The sequence below is a fragment of the Pelecanus crispus genome, chromosome 1 (assembly GCF_030463565.1).
Source record: "Pelecanus crispus isolate bPelCri1 chromosome 1, bPelCri1.pri, whole genome shotgun sequence".
Taxonomy (NCBI): Eukaryota; Metazoa; Chordata; class Aves; order Pelecaniformes; family Pelecanidae; genus Pelecanus; species Pelecanus crispus.
Window position 1 is genome coordinate 70,819,607 of NC_134643.1, and position 17,164 is coordinate 70,836,770.

The window sequence follows — 17,164 nt, forward strand, 5'->3', positions numbered from 1 at the left end:
TATTTTTACCAAAAGGAAGTGAAGCACAACAAAACATCCCTCTGCCCATTAAAATTAATACAGTTTCTTGTGCATTCCTAGAGAAATCTGACAAATTCACTGCAAAATGTATTTGTTAAAATCAGATATCCTTCACTCACTTATCAGTGTGTCAAATAGCAATTAGTTCTCTTCATCTCCGCTTTCTCCCTCCTCTCCTTCAAGATACACCTGCAGAAGATGATCCGTCTCCCTGTGCCCCCCAGTCTGCGCATGGGCGGCAGTGTCAGAACGGCACGGAGTGCAAGGCAGGCTGGGAGGGTCCTAAGCACGGCATTACGAATTTTGACAATTTTGCTTTTGCCATGCTGACGGTGTTTCAGTGCATCACGATGGAGGGCTGGACAGATGTACTGTACTGGGTACGTATCCGAAAATGATAAACTGAAAGGCCTCTTCATGTGCTCCGGCCATGTTGAAACTTTGGGGCTTTAGCTTTCTTGCTTGTTCTATACAGTGAAGGCATGGTTGCTAGCATGGAGCTTTAATTAACTCAGGATATTAGTGGGTAAAATGGGAGGGTTTATCTGGCACAGTTAAATCAATGTTGAAAGATGGCATGTGGTTTATTAGTTTGAAGATTTGCAATGTACCTATGTTGAGCAGAATGTCATGTAAAGACCCTCTCTGCACGAGTGAAATATCTCGTACATCTCCAGATTACTTATGTAGAAGTATTTGTGACAGATAACTCTGTGCTCTACCCATGGCATTAAAGTTACAAAGGCACCGCGCTGATCAGGTCTTAGGCTTTATAAGAAAGGCCTCACAAATCCCTTTTCATGCCAGTGCTACTCCTGATTATGACTTTTATCGTAATAGTATTATAATAAATTCTCCTAACTCTGATATTGGTATCAATCATGATTACATGTTTAGCCGAAACATGATATTATCTTTAATCTAAATGCAGTCTTATCTTGTCCTTTACCCTAATTCTGAAAGTTTCAATAGGTTTAGTTTCTACCTTTTAATTCCTAATGTGTTGGGACATTCAGTGGCAATACAATTATACTGTAGACATTAAAATCAGATTTAGCCTTCACCTGTAAACCAGATATAAACACGTTCCTAGATTCAGCTCTTGCCATCAACTTTTGTAACAATATGTTATGGTCCAGGAATTTAACTCACACAAAGCTCAGTCCTGTCTGTATAAGGCTAACCTGGACTCTGACTAACTTTGAAGACTGGCATATTATGACACCTGGTTCTCCAAGACAGTAGGATGTGCTACAATGCATGATGGAATTTAACTCAAGAAGACCCAAAGCACACAAAAGGATAATCTGGATTGAGGCAGCTTGCACTGTTAATCAACATCAGCTTCTTCCTTAAACATGAGCCTGAAGCTGCCTTCTACCCACCAGTGAGTTAGAGTTTACAAGATTTCCCTTTGAAGATTTAGCTTATCTGCAACAGTTATTCTCTATGTGGAATAGCTAGCTGTTGTCTCCTTATCCTCGTAAATTTAGATTAGAATTGTGACTCTAGCTTCCTTCTAATGCCTGAGAAAAAGGGCAGAGATCAAACCACAAGGGGAGTCTGGGTCTCAGAGCATAAAAATTGCCTTTACTTGAAAAGAGGGTATAGGTTAATAAAATAATGAAGAAGAGCAGAAGTTAAGTCAGAAAAGGAACTGGGCAAAACTACTCCACTGCTGAACTATGGCCATATATAATATACCTGTCTTTTTATCACATTTAGCTTACATTCCTCCAGTCTTTGTGTGATTGAGAGGATTTATAGGTGGTTCAAGAGAAATAGGAGAGCGCAAAAGATATCAGAAATAAACATGAAAATAGCTTTGGCAGTGTATACCATTTGGTATTGTGAAACCTATCCACAATTTATCATAATTTTCTCCAAAGGCACGTGTTATAAAAGACCCTGCCAATCCCCACACTTTTGGGTCCATGCATTGTTTGCATGACTGGATGTGAATCCTTCAGAACTGAGTTATCAGTTATCTAATAACAGGAGCCAAAGGCATATACTCACTGCTAAATAATTTTCTACCATGACTGCTGCAGATGGTCTGATTTTTTTATGGCGTCCCTGCAGCAACCTGGATTTTAGCTGTTGGCTTTTTTTTGGTATTCAGCCAGCTTCTTTCACTGATTTCCTGAGCTGTTCTTTTTCCTTTAGAGACAGTATGGTGAACCGAGACCTGAAATTAATACAGACTGATGATCATTATTTTTAGGGGCATCCATATAGTTATGGCTTTTAGATTATGGCTTTGATAGAATGCTTGCTTTGGAAACAAAAGAAATATCTGTTCTTGTCAGTTCCCAGTTATTCCCAGACAAGACTGCAAAAGATAAGAGCACTGCAGATAAAATTTCAGTAATTGAGGAGGAGGAAATTTAGTTTGTGAAGAAAAAAATACATCACCTATGTTTAAAGGCCATGAAATAGAAAGTTTGAGTAAATACCTGAAAACCTGAGATGACAGACATACTCAGTTAAGCTGCTGTAAACAATCCTAAAAGTTTTATTGTCCCCTAAGACTTTGTGCCTCTTTATGTTGATAAAGTGGATAGAACCCAGCACTGATCAGTGTTTGCCATATGGTAGAGAAGGTATCTGAGATGCGATGGGTATTCCTTCTGCAGAGAGGTCTGTGCTGCTCTGGGGGCAGATGGTGATGGGCAATTACTACAGGGAACACCTATGAGGAGCATTATGGCTTTAATATTTATATGTGGAAACAGTCTCTAAACGTTCACACTGGAATTTCATATATGTGTGTTTCAAATGATATCTATTGTGGTTTATACAGTAAGTTTTATAGTCCATGCAAAGTCCAGCTTAAGCTAGCCAGATCAAAAGGAAGAGTATTTCTGGGTAATAAAGAATAGAAAAGATACAACATTTCAATTTGTGAGAGTGAAGGAAGAATTTTAGTAAGTGGGGTAGGGTATAAATAAATATTTTAAACTTCCTGTGAGCTGCTGTTTTGTTAGTGAAGTCTGACTCATATATTACTCTACTCCCTGGCCTTTGCCTTTTCAGCCAAGGAAGAGTAGACCTGTTATAGACAACCGATTGGGGGCTGCATCTCCACAAGAGTGCAGAGATAGGAAGCTATTCTCTTCTCAAGTAGATAACACTTTGAAAGATCTCCTGGATCCACAGTGAGGTCATGGAAATTAAAATTTGCTTTATTAGGACAGCTAATTAAATTAGAAATCCAGACTTAAAGATCCCCTCTCTCCAATTACATCCTGAGATAGAAAGTTGGTTGTCCATTTTACACTGAAAGTACAGATTAAAGAACAGTATAAGAAAAAGATGTCTGCAAATCAGACAATTTTGCAGCTGAAAACTTTAGGTGATGATTTTCAGAAGTCATTGCTTAAACTTAATGATATAAGCTAATGGGTTAATATCAAAAGTGCTGAGCATTCAAAGTTCAAGCAGGCTGCTGGGTTCACAGCTCCTCTGCAATTCAGGGTAGATACCAAGGTTTGAATCTGGTCCTGCTGAGGTCAATAGCAAAATTCCAATTAATTTCAAAAGGTCAGGATCTCACCTTCTATTTTGTAAAATCTTGATCATGCTGTTGAGATTTTCCACATGCAGTCATGTGTACAACATGAGGACTTAGAGATGCCTAATCAGGGCCTTGGTGTCTGTTGTGATAGCCTTCCAAGGACATACATGTGGATGTAGGGAATTTTCTTTGTTCCCTCCTTAAATTTGAAAATGAGAGCCTGACCTAAAACTCAGCAGAACAACAGATGAAGCTCTGGGCTGAATTACTTAGCTGGAAATGCTTAACCAATAGAGCAATTCCCTTCGTTCGAACTTTTCTATAAGTGCTTTTCAATTAGATCTTCCTATTTTCTGAAAAATAGCTTTTGAAAGGTACCTAGATCTCTGCATTCCTCTCAGTGGGAATGGAGGGAGCTTAGCACATTTCAGCATGTTGCCCTGAAAAATATACTAGTAATTTCATAAAACCTATGTCTGTCTTGTGCCACACTTTGCAAGGTTAAACCTGCATGTTTAAAAGTTAGGAAGCTGTATGACCTTCCACAAGCCCTGGACTCCTAATGCACTTAGTAGTCTTCAAATTTTACCTTCAGTTTCCTGCTTCCTTCTTCATGCTTCCCCTCATGCCTCCTTCAGCTTTTCACTTCTCTAGTGAAGCCTGTCTCCTCTCTCATGGAGTACTATTTCCCAGCCTGTGATCCACATTCTCACAAAAAGATAATCAGAGGCAGAAAAGCAATAAACTTTTATTCCCTAGAAGGACTTGACATCAATATGATCAATACAGTTTCCAATCTCCTCTTTCACTCAGCAGGTAAGACTTGTGAGTAGATTGGCTTCTTTTGAAATGTGAAAGAAAAATGTTAGGGAAAACAGTTTGACACTGCTATAGTGGCAAGTAAGATAATTACTTATAAGGAGCCAGATTTTTAATGTCAAATAACTATATTGGAGAGGATGAAAATCTGTGCAAAACAACCTTGTTGACTCTTCACTGAAGAATTGATCTGTGCTGAAGGGAGCATTAAGCATTCTATAGGAGCACATCTCCTATAATGCCTCAGTCTTACAAAGTTTACTTTGTCCCAGTATAACTGCCAGGTGGCTATGTCTCACATGCAGTCAGTTCATCGACTCATTTGAGTTGACAGGTACTTCTTATGATATGTCACATCATAATTTGTCTGATGCATTGTAGAAATATTGAGCTTATTATTCTTACAATTCTTCTTAATGTATGATCAGCCAGGACTAGCAGCTAGCTCCCTTGTGCAGGCATCAAGACCAATTTCTGAAGACCCCTCAGTCTTGGGAACTTCCAGCAGCAGATGCAAATCCAAATGTTATAAATTGAGTCATTTGGTATTTTGTAATCAGTCTCTGCTGCAGTCCGTTATTTTTTTATTGTCTTGTTGACTAAGGAGGAAAATTAATCCCTGAACAGTTTATAACATCCTCTTTAAGTATTTGTAGGCATTTGTCATCTTCCCTTAATCTTCTTCTAATCTGAGCAGATTCAGTTCTTTCAACCTTCCCTAATTGGGCTTCTGTTTAATTATTTTTAATCAGTTTGTTACTGTCCTTCAGGGGAAGCTTCATTTCTGAGTTAAATACAATTTGGACAGTGCCCTGTCTCTAGAAAGGCTTTCATCTTTGTGTGAAATCTGCTTTCTGAAGCTGGAGCCCTGTGACACTGCATGCAAAACTGCCCACTGCAGCCGCACTTTTATGTGCCTGGTCTCTCCACTACCCTGCATCTAAGCAATCATATTTACAAATGAAAACAGAGTGCAGAGCAAGTGCAAAACGCAACCATACGTTGTTGCATTGGGCTATTCCTACTGCTTGGTAGTGGAGAACCTGGCCCTGAGATGTTCTGTGTACAGCTTGCCCATTACAGCTTGAATTCTAGGATCAAGTAATTGTACTTGATCTGCTTGATGATTTTTAATAATGAGCAGCCTTGAGCCTGCCATTGTTTTTGGAGTATTGGCTTTGTCTCATGTCATTTGTGCAACACTTCAGAATAGCTGGTTGAGTCTCTGAAAATAACATGCAGTGCCTCAAGGGACAGTTTACCTCAAGGCTCTAACTGTAAACTAAAGATCGTGGTATTATTCTAGATGGACTAAAGCCAGGTCTGGATGAGATCCAGGGCACTAACCTGTCCCTGGAAGAGATGCCTGAACGGGCACATAATATATGTTGACTCCCTGAAATTTGACTGAACAATCCTCAGTAGGCTTGCCCAGCCCCTAGGCAAGAAAACGTTTTAGTAGTCTAAAACAGTGCAGTAGAGCCACCACAATGTAGTGAAAGCCACAATGTAGTGAGATTGAATCAGTGGAAACATTCAGAAGCATCACATCCCCAAGGGCAGCGTAGAGTAGCATATATAGATGCAGTGGGTTAAACACGCTGTCCTGGAAGATCCTTCGGTCTCTGTGAGATCATACTCCCAGGAGTCACTAAATGAGCTTGAAACTGGAGCTCACAGTCACGCTTACAATTCGCATCATGAAATCAAAACAGAACAAACTGGACAACAGATAGAATTTACTTTTCTGACAGCACTGACATATCTTGTCAGCTTTTCTCATCCCCCCCCACAGCCTGTTCCAGCCAATGAGGAAGATGTTGTGAGGAATAGAGAGATATTGCCACAAAGTGGAAGAGATTAAACGCAGCACTGCAACCCCCAATTTTCACCAGCTGTGTTTTTCCTTCTAACCCTTTATTCTTGCAGCACTTAGGCTTGAATTAGTAAGGCTTTCCACACAAGAGAATGATCTGATTCTAAGAATATATCTGTCTACATGTTTCCATGGTGTTTATTCCCCATCTACCCCCACCCCTCCAAGAAAATGTTGGGCTTTTATTGTTGTGGGGTTGAGGTTTTTAAATCGTCTTTTTGGCAGGGTTTTGCATGGATGTGAAAAATTTACAAAGAATAAGCACGCAAGTATGAGCAACCCATCTCTGTGACTGAAGAGGTTATTTCATCTCCATCTGCTCTAACAGTGGTGGGTAAGGGGAGAGAGCCCATAGTTCAGAGCACTGAAGGGCCACAGCATTAATGCACTGAAAAAGCAGTGTCCACACCTAATTTGCATAAATGCTGACCTAAATCTGTTTTCCTTTTTCTCATTAACAACTGCGCATGCAACTGTCATAGTTGCCTGCACTGCTGCCTTGAAACGAGTAACAGCAGTGACTTGCTGGTTGCCACCTGCCACAAAAACTTCCTGCTAAACATTTGTTCAATGCAAAATAGGCACTTATTGTGTGAAATTAAGTTTTCATGGGCCCTTCAGACTTCAGCTTTGGACTTCTCAGCCCTCTACCTCTATATGGAAAGAAACTCTCTATTAAAAATAAGCTTCTTCGGGTTGGTTATGGGGAGGCGTTAGTGGAAACCCTCTGCCCAGTGCTCCTGCGTGGGAAGGACCTCTTTAATAGCCCTGTTTTTCTGTTGCCCTTTCTGTATTCTTTCTTCTTTTGTTCTTCCTTAGACTTTTTCCTAATTGCTGCTGTCTAATCACCACAGAGACCTTTCTTGTCTTTAATCTTTAATCTTTTATCCCAGAGCTATCAAATTAAGAGCTAAACTACTGGCTGGGACACTTCTATTATGACTTAGGATTTTGAGTGCCTCTGTGAGTGCACTGCTTGGGCCCTACTACCAGTTTTTCAAGAACTGATGATTGTTGCCTTCTGAAACAGTTGTCTTCAGAGTTGTTTAGTTTGGACCCATATCCACTGGAAAGATTCACAAACAAGAGACTTTGGTTCATTATCTAGATCCTGGGAAAGAAAAAGACTGGGGAATTCCCCCCAGGTCAGAACACAGGTGGTGGCTCTAGAACTGACTATTTATAAAACTCATGTTTATTTTGAGTTTAATTTGTTTTAATATCTTGTTTCAAGACAAAAGGCAATACAATTAATCCCTCGCCAATCTTACTGTGAGTAATAAGCCTCTCCTGCCTGCAAAGAGAATTGGTCCACTAATATTGGCTTTATTCATTGATTTCAGTGGGATTTCTACCTGAGCTGGACTTGAGCACTCAGTATGATAGATGGTCATGCCATCATAAGCGTATAGTTTAGCTGTGCCCACGGCTTCTTCTAGAGCTGTCTCCTTCTAACTCCAATCCTCTGAACTGCACCCAAATTGGAGGCCTAAAAACAATACTGGGCACATCTCCCTAAAAATGCAAAGTGACCAGAAGTAGAAAATGAAGGTTTTAGGACTCAGTCAGAAGAATATTTACCACAGAACATCCACACTGTGGATGTTTAAAGCATATCTAGAAGAAATCAGTGCTGGACATTGTGCCGATCTTGCCTACTTGGTGTTGCTGATAAGACTCACAAGAAAAAGAGAAGGAGCAGTCTTATATGCCAATAATACAGTTGCACATCATTCAGGCTCTTTGACAGTAGTTTCTCCAGTGAACGTCTAGTGCTTATACGATATCTGTGAGTGGCTAGTGCCTGTAAGATGAAGGTTCATTAGCTGTGTGCTATGAGTTCCAGATATTGTATATTTTATTTGAGACTTTTGGGTGTGATTTCACAACTGACAGGGGGATTCATCATCTAAAATGTAGAATGGATTTGTAGGAATATCATAGATTGGGAACTAGCTACAAAGGAAACTGGGATATACTGATCAAGTGTGAAAAAAGAATCGACAGTCATGCCTTGACTTAGTAAAGAAGGTAGTGATTATCTACAGCTTACAGTACTGTTTTTCATTATCTTTATTTTTAAGGACTTAGTTGACTATGTAAATCTATGAACAATATGTGCTTGTGTATTCCTGTGCATGCAGCAATCAATGCTGTTCTGATATAATTGTGGTAGAATTTGCTACCAGTCTGCACTGAGATAAATGGAAGCGGTTATAAAATAGCAATACAGTAAAACAGGCAGAAAATCCTTTCTGGATAATCAGCCGTGCAAATGTAAATACAGAATAAACAGAGACAGGAGGAGAAAGCCCAGAATTCTAAGGTGAAATGAAATCTGTAGGTTTGGAAACCCACCATCCTAGGGTGTATTTTTATGCTTGAAATCAGCACTTTATTCTTTTGAGGTGAATTTCCAAAGCTTTTAGAAGATGAAAGGTTTTTAAATAACTGAGCAGCAGTAAAAGATGGAACTGCTGCAGTAGCTGTAATGAAAGAACTATCAGCCCTGTGGCTAAATAGCCTTTGGGCTTTTGGATGACTTTTCAAAGATCAACGTTTTCCTTTTAAAGGGAAAAAAGCTATGCACGCTTACATGGGAACAAGGCAACTCACGTAAAGCTCTGTGACTTTTGCCTCTGGAGGCCTGAATTCAAATCCTGATTAAGTTGCACAAGTCCAAATAATTTTTGGAGGTCAAGTGGCATTTCTGCAAATTGCAAATTCACCCAACAAGCTAACCCACTCGTGTAATTGGTCACGTGAGAGAATGGAGAGCCTTAATGGGTGCTGTTACCTGTATAGGGACCTGACTTTGGCAGAACACTGCAGATGGATCAATGGCATGAACCTCCTCTAAGTAGATCTACTTTTCAGGAGGCAAGAAGAGTAGGGTAATAAGAAAGCAAAAGTAATGTCACTACTGATGTTAGCTGTTGAGTAGGGAAGAGGTAGGGAAAATGGTCTGTCAGCCATCTATATCAACAAGCAGAATGGATCAAGAGCAACGGCTTGGCATACTTTACTCCAGGCTAGGTTTTTGGAAAGTCCTGAAAACTTGCTCAGTCTGGGCCTAGTGTCTTTAAGAGTACTGCCTGGGTCAGTGTATGGCCTGTTCTTTCCCAGCTGGTCTGTGTGACACAGTCAGCCTCAATGCAGACAGAATGACCTGAGCCACTATAGCGAGGTGGGGTGGGGGTGGTAAAAAAACCCCACACCAACTTTTGAGGGAACAGTTAAGAGGGATTTATTTACATCCTCAAAATGCAACAGTTCCAGCACACTCTAGAATGTGAGTTGCTTTATCACTTGGCAATAAATTAATTTCAATATTTCACGTTTGGGTAACATGTTCTAGGCTAAACTGAATTGAAATACATTTAATTATTTTTTTCTCTTTTACATATTAAACATGGAGTGAGGTGGCAAAGCAGGAGGCTTATTGGAGCTCAGAATTTGTCTTTGATGTAAGGAATTCTCGCTGAGTAACTAATGTTTTCAGTGGGAGTTCAGAATCCCTGTATTCTCAAACATGCTGCAGAGGTACGTAGCCCCCTCCAGTTTTCACAGAAAAATAGAGAAGTCCCACCAGAAATCACAAAGAATACAAGTGGGATGGGAGGAGGTGTAAGTGGTAGCTTCCTGATTATTTCTGTTTTCCCTCCCCTAGTATAGTTGACTATAGGAATTTCCCAGTGGTACTTGCACTAACAAAATTTAATATGCTGAGATTTTGTAAGCAAAATCCACTTTTCATACAGTTGATTTGCCATGTAATCCATGTCTAGTTGGAACATTACTAGTGCTAATAAATGTTGCAACTTTGTGAGAACAAAACCCAGTAATGCTGCTGTTTTCTTTAAGTCAAGGGAGAGCCTAACTTTTTTCCTCTATTTTGAAACAAAAAGTGTGAAGTCAAATGCCAGTGGCCTTTGCCATCAGTTGAAGTTGTACAGTAAGCTTGTGTGAAGGCCATTTAAAATTACAGATTTAATTAAGACAGTAGTAAACACACCCAAGTCAATATTGCCCCCCTACCTCTCCAGCAAGCACAAACTACTGTACCGAAGTATGGGATCAGTAAGCGTTGTCAACAGAAATAGCTTGCAGTGGAAAAACAGTGCAGCTCAATTACTGTGTGCCACAGACATTTTGACCTGCTGGTATTTGAATACGAGTTTTAATTCTTTTCCCACTTACAGACAGAGACCTTATATTTCCCATAATAACTCAGGCTGTTAAAGAACAGCTAACTGCAAAAAACAATGTGCACCCAAACCGAAAACAGCTGAAATATGAATATAGAACTTAACTAAAGAATGAAATAATGTTGTGGAGACTGGTGGTTATATACTGGGAGCTAAAAAATACAGTGTCAGTGTCAGTATACAGTATCAGTAATCTGGGGCTAGGTGGTTGAAAGTTGTTTGGTTTTGTTTTGGTTTGGTTTGGTTTTTTTAATATGTGTCTTGGACAGTCTTTCCCTGGTGAGAAAGTGTGCATATCCTTGAAAAGGTGGGGCCAGTATTTCATGAGTGGTGAAAATATGACTCAGTGCTGTTATAAAGAAATAAGCTTGGCAAATTCTACTGGTAGCAGTGCACTTCCTGCATACTGTATGGAACAAAAAGCAAATACAGTTTGCTTCACATCTTTTATGTGTTCTTCATTGAATGGTGTTTATATAACAGCAAAATGTCATTCCACTGTGATTGTACAATTTCAGAGGAGCTCAAACAGCTATTTTACATGTTTTCACTTTGCCATCAAGCAGCTGACATGGTTATAAGGCAGTCCTTCTTGATCTCCACTCTAGCCTTGCTCTTGCATAGGTTGCAGCAGCCTGATAGGGCTCTTTGCAGGATTCCTGCCTTTACACAGTCTCCCCAAGAAGTTCGAGCCAGTCAAGGTGTATCTTTTGCAGGAGTGTGTGTTCTCATGACTCTGAAGTTGAGCCCATCACTGCTTTCACTTGTCTTCTCTGTAGTGCTGCGTGGGAAGCTTGGTCAGTTCTGGAGACTTCACCCTCTTGTCAGGGAGATCAGGCAGCATAGCAATGAACTATAGCTATAGCCAAAGTTTTTCTAAAATAAACCAGGAATTACTGTTCACCTGGATCACAGCAGGTGTACTTGGGTGAGGACATCTACATCATTTGTTAGCAGGAGTGAAGAAGGAACCTCTGCAGACTCCATCTTCTCAGATCTGTCTGCACCCTTCCCCTTCTCTCTTCTGGACTCATCTTCCATTGCTGCAGTTTCTTTGATTCTTTCTCAAGGGTTCTCTGTTGCAAATTAGTCTCTTCCCTTGATGTTTCTGTTATCCTCATCGAGGCAGTCCTTTCTCAGTTAATGGCTCCATTTAGCTCCTGCAGAGAGTTCTGTACAAATTGCCAGTATTTCTAGCTCAGAGTGGAATTCTAATTTGCTCTTTCCATCACTATAGAACATACAGAACAATGGGGGAACCAAGGTACACATAGGAATCTTATTATTGTTCCCACTGCCCATGAATGATGAATCTTGCCTACATTATTTGCTTTTATCCTACAGTGACCAGATAGCAGAATAACCTGTCTGCAGCATTCTCTCCCCTGGTTCATGATCCCTGTGCACTTGTCTTCATCCATCTCTGTCTTGCCTTTCTCCTGAAGACACTCTGAAAAAAGGTTATAGATGTCTATATGTACATATAGAATGCACATATGGAATTTGTAAAATTCCATAATTGAGGTAACACAGTAAGAATAGCCTTAAAAATAAGTGCTTGGAGAGGACAACTGAGCTTAAAATTTGCCTTTTCCTCCAGTACTTCAAAATAAAAGAAATGTGATTGTCAAAACAAATAATTTTTAATGGGAGCAACTGATGAAGTGCAGCTCCTTCCTTTGAGTATCATTAGTTCAGCTGAAGTTGGGTTGAACTCTCTAGTCTCTGCTTTGCGTCCATCTGATAGTGCCAGCTACAAAATATAGAGTATTTCAGAACAGTTGTAAGGAGCAACTATGGCTTGGAGTCCCTTTAAGACTATTAAGATGTTGATGCTTAGAAAGAAATTCTACCCAGAATAAGAGCAAAGGCATCTGGAGTCCTTTGCTTATATTTTAAGACATTCAGAAGCAATTTTATTCCATTGTTCCTAAGTCCCTAAAAGTAAGTCTAGTTTATTTTAGTTTTTATATTTTTGCTTATTACAACATTTGGAGTTTTGTATTTTTTTTCCCCCATGTCTGTCCTTTTGCCTTGAGTCAGCTCTGGGACCTTAAATTCCTACTCCTTATTACTTGTCTTAAAGACTCAGAAAGGCTGAAAGAGTATTTCAGGTTGACAAGGTAAATGATAATACTTCTCATGATGTACTAGAATGTCTAGACTGAAATGCTTAAATATTTTTGTCATTTTTTAGTCACTATGTACATTAAACTTCTATTTTTTTTCCCAGGGAATTTCAGAAAATTAGCTCCTTATCATATATTTCTCCCAATCCTGTGCCCCATCACATTCAAGCAAAGCACTTATGCATACTAGTTCATTTCTGCTGGTAACAGTAATATTGACCATTGACTTCAATGGAATTATTCATATGCCTTAAATTATGCACATACATGACTACTGGATTAAAAACCAACCAAGCAAAGACAATTAATTAGATTTTAAATATTGAAGGATCTGCAAGGTGGAATCTTCATCCTTAGGATAATAATGCACTAAGTCTAAATACAGCTTTAAGGATATATGATGGGTAATAGGAAATATGATCCTTTTTGTTGCTCCTTCTGTGAATGGTGAGGTCAGATGGATACATGCTGTGTATAGACTTACTTGAGGTGTATGTGGAGACCAGCCAGGAATTTCTCAAGCAAAAATGTGGGGTTTTTCATGTCTTTATTGACATGACATGCAGCAGCCTCACACCATTCAGGCTCCAAACAAATCAGCAGATTCAGGATGTGTAGGAACTTAGTGCTAAAGAAGCAATCCCATAGTTTGCCCCACAGGTTGGAAAAAGTGCTTATGGAGCCTAACATACATAGAAAGTCAGTTTTAGTACTGTGTCCTTTTTTACTGTACCTTTAGTTCTGTGTCATCTCATTGAAATCTTTCTGGGGCTTCTTTTAAGCATTTATAGTTTTGTGAAAAAGTTAGAAATTGTGAATAACAATAAGTAATATCCTTGTTAAAAGCAATATTAAGAGCAGTGGGACTTACAATAAGTCACAGAATGCATAATTAATACATTTATCACAAGTATTACATGAAAGAAAGAGTATAACATAAGCAGTGTACTGTTTAGGGATCAGAGAAAAATACAGTGTGCAGGATTTGTTACCAGAGCTAACCAACAATACTAAAGTTTTGCATATTTAGAGGTTGGTTTATTTGTGACATGGTCTCAATAGTCACAGTCCAATTACCTACCTATGAGTCGTTTAAGAGTGTGGCCACTAAAAAGACAGTTTCAGATGTCTTAGATGTCTAAGGAGAAGAAGTTGAGAGAAAGTAATCAAACCTTCACAAGTCCTCTGCCTGCTCTGACTCCTAGCAAGAGCTTTCAAGGCAAAGACTGCAAGTACTGCAGAGCCAAGTTGTTCTTAAGCCCAAATCAGCTCTGCAGTTGAGAAGTTAACCAGAAGAGAATGATTCATTGATTTCTTTTTTGTTTGCAGAGCAGCCTCAAAAATCATGCTATCGCTGTTAAACTTGTTAGTTGGATGTTCTTAGGAACTACCAGCAATATCCTTTTTCTCATTTGTGATAAATATTTTGTTCCTCAGCTATATCTGGTGTTGTAATATATCTAGCATGAGGAAAGGTAGAAAAATGAATTGTTCAAAGTTTTGCTTCTTCACTGGATAAATTTATCTGGACACTTTCTGGGAAATTCATCCCACCCTAGTTACTTCTGAAGGGTTACATTGGTTTTATGAGACCTTTTTTGTTCCCTGACTGTATGAATGCAAAGCATTTTAGTCAGTCTGTGAAGTTTCAGAAACAAAGCAAAGCTTTAACTATCATGAAAGCTGTGTGAAGATATAATGGAAGCCAAAGAAATAATAGAAGAGTTAGGAGTACTTTCCTTTCTAGGCCACATAGCCCTTGCCTGAGATGTAGGATTTTACTGACTGTCTATAATGTAGATTTATCTTTTTTTCTTTAATATTGTCAACACAGCCATAGCTGTGAAAGCTGAAGTTCCATCCTCTGTTTATTTTAATTGTTTTTGTACCTGAGTTCTGACTAAAAAATTTGGGGGAAAACGTTTTTCCCTCATGGTGCAAAGCAGTGTGTCCTCCTATAAAAAAAGTTTCCAGTGATGTTTAAGCAGAGTTTAAAGTTGTAGGTCCATGAGCATATGTGTGAATGAAATGCATTCACCCAAATATTCATGGGAAGGGAAGGAAAAAGGAAGTGGAAAAGGAAGATGTATGTTTTAATCCAAACCTCTTTACTTTATAATTGATCAGTGATAAATATCTAAATCTCACATTAGTATAGCCATGGTCCTTTATGTATCACCTGAGCCGTGCCTCCCAGTAGGCTATCATTTGATCTTTGGTCTAAGCTGAGGAAATCACTTCTACACATCCTTAAAGTTATGAAGGTGCTTAAGTACTTTTACTGAAAAAGATGGTTTTCAAAATGAAGGCTTCAAGAAGGAAGATATATTCAGTGACAATTGTTACCTCTTCTTTCTGCTGTTTCATGCTCCCAATATTCTCCAATTTTTTATTATTATTAGAAGAAAGACCTGGTTTCAACCAGAGATCTTGCTGCTGGCCATAACCATTACGTTCAGCTAGATCATTTCCTGAGGCAGTGAATTCCACAGATAGGCTGCATAAAATATCATTTCTACACAAAATTTCCAAATTTTCTGCCCTTTAATTTTATTGAGTACTTTGCTCCTCTTGATTAATGTTACTCTGTGAAAGGTTATACACTTCATTACAGAACACTTGAAGCACTTGACCTGTATTTAAAAAAGGCTATCATAACATTCTATGGTCATTAGAAATCAATTAGCAATTTATTCAAGTAACAGAAGCCTAGCCCTGGTGTCCTAGCTAACTTTCCATTAAGCTGCAGCTCTCCAGTATTGTGCACTGAACAAGACAGACTTCATTTTTTGCTTCAGCTTATTGCTTTCCAGTGACAGCTGCCCTTCTATGATGGATTAAAGTTTTCCTGTAACTTTCAGTTAATTTTGAAAGATGTTTGGCACAAAGTGTTAGGGTGTGGCTGTGTGAATTGTAAAGTCATCAGAATTTAGTGAATTGTGTATACCCCTCCCATTAAGTGACTGAAAGACCTTGGTGATGCTCAACCATTATGTTAAGAGGTAATAGGCCTCTAACATTATCTTTGAACTATGATGCCTGTGTAATGAATGAGATAGTTGCAAAATGTGCCAGACTATTACCCCTGGGGAAAAAAAAAATCTCTAAACAATTAAAGCATGCATATCCCCTGTGGCTTTACCAATATGTCTTCACCTGTCTTCTGAAGAACCAGAAGACACAGGCACAAAGGTCTATTTATAGAGATAAATAGGCTTTTATTCCTTGGCCCCTACTGAAACTGCTGGTTGTAATTGTGATCTGCAAACTACAGAATTAAAAATCCTGGTGCTATTTCTAGGAGATTATATGTATCATTGAGAGAAAAGCCTCCAACTGGATGCCGAAATGCTATAATCATGATAGCAATTAAGGATGCTTGGCAAAGGAAGAGCTCTTGCCCAGTATGCAAGGTCCATCACACCTCAAATATGCTGAAATACCCTCTTTTTGCCATGATGCTGAGTGGTTTCTTTGACAGTACCCAGTGAGGCAAGGTAGTATCCCACCTTGCAGATTGGAAAGCTGAAGCATAGTGAGCCAAAACAACGTCCTCACGGTGCCACGGAGGGTATGTAGCAAATCATGAGAAGGAATCTAAGATCCTTATGTCTGAGGTCTCTGAGAGATGATGCATTAATGTTCAGAAATGTACCAGCTTTCTTACGTTGAGAGTAGCGAGATGTGAGTGTTGAGATGTGAGCTGTGAAAGGTCAGGCAGTTTGACTCAGGAAGCGGAATTATTTCTATAAATGACAATCTGTAGATTCCCACCAATGCTGTGCTTCCAACTGACCTAACAATTGTCCCATACATGCTTAAGTTGACATCAGGTTGCAATCACCTTGACTACTGTAGCTATAATTCAGACCTACACTGGCTGATAGTCTTAGTTCAGAACTGCAAATTTAGAAAATGATCCACCTTTTCTGTTGAGATTCATATGATTAACAGTAAACACTGGGGGAGAAGTGCACTCAGTGACCAGAGAGCTGAACTGCGTATCAGGAGTTGTACTGTCTGTCGTAGAGGGGTAACCTGTAACAGAACCCTTTTCTGTTCACTGTAAACAACAGTACAAAATATATTTTGCAGACCTCATTTTCCACGCTCAGTAGTGTGCAAATGGTAACACTCCTTCTGATCTTGTCATGACCATCTGCAGCTTCTCCACTTCAATAGCATAATTAGGAAAAATCAGCTCTACCACCTAAGTTATGCTTGTAGTGAAAGCCTCCAGCTCCAGTCAACAGCACATTTATGCATGCACATGAGATTAATAGCTACATATTTGCAAAATGATGATAAGTTTCCAGGAAGCTGTTTCAAACATGGGTGCAAGTTTTTTAATGATAACTGTATGGGAGCATTGTTCAGTTGAGGACAGTCCATCCTGGACTTCTAGGATGCTTCCATTTTGGAGGAATTATTTCCAGATATTTAGAAGGATACAATCTTAGCCAAGAATTTAATGTTTCTTAAATGTTGATACATTGCTGTTACCATTTTGAGTAAGTCTATTTCTTTCCACCCCCCACCAAATTCTGCCAAGCAGCCTATATCTCTGCATTTCTCCTACAGATGTTTTTCAAGA

The 17,164-nt window shown here is 39.2% G+C and overlaps 1 protein-coding gene across 2 annotated transcripts in view; it reads left to right on the forward strand.

Annotated features, from left to right (window-relative positions):
• Positions 1–17,164, forward strand: part of CACNA1C (calcium voltage-gated channel subunit alpha1 C) — a 494,372-nt gene that overhangs the window by 323,278 nt on the left and 153,930 nt on the right. For both annotated transcript variants that reach the window (XM_075727966.1, XM_075727965.1), the window contains exon 7: positions 205–401. In XM_075727966.1, the coding sequence (XP_075584081.1) occupies positions 205–401 (197 nt within the window). The remainder of the gene's footprint in view (positions 1–204; positions 402–17,164) is intronic.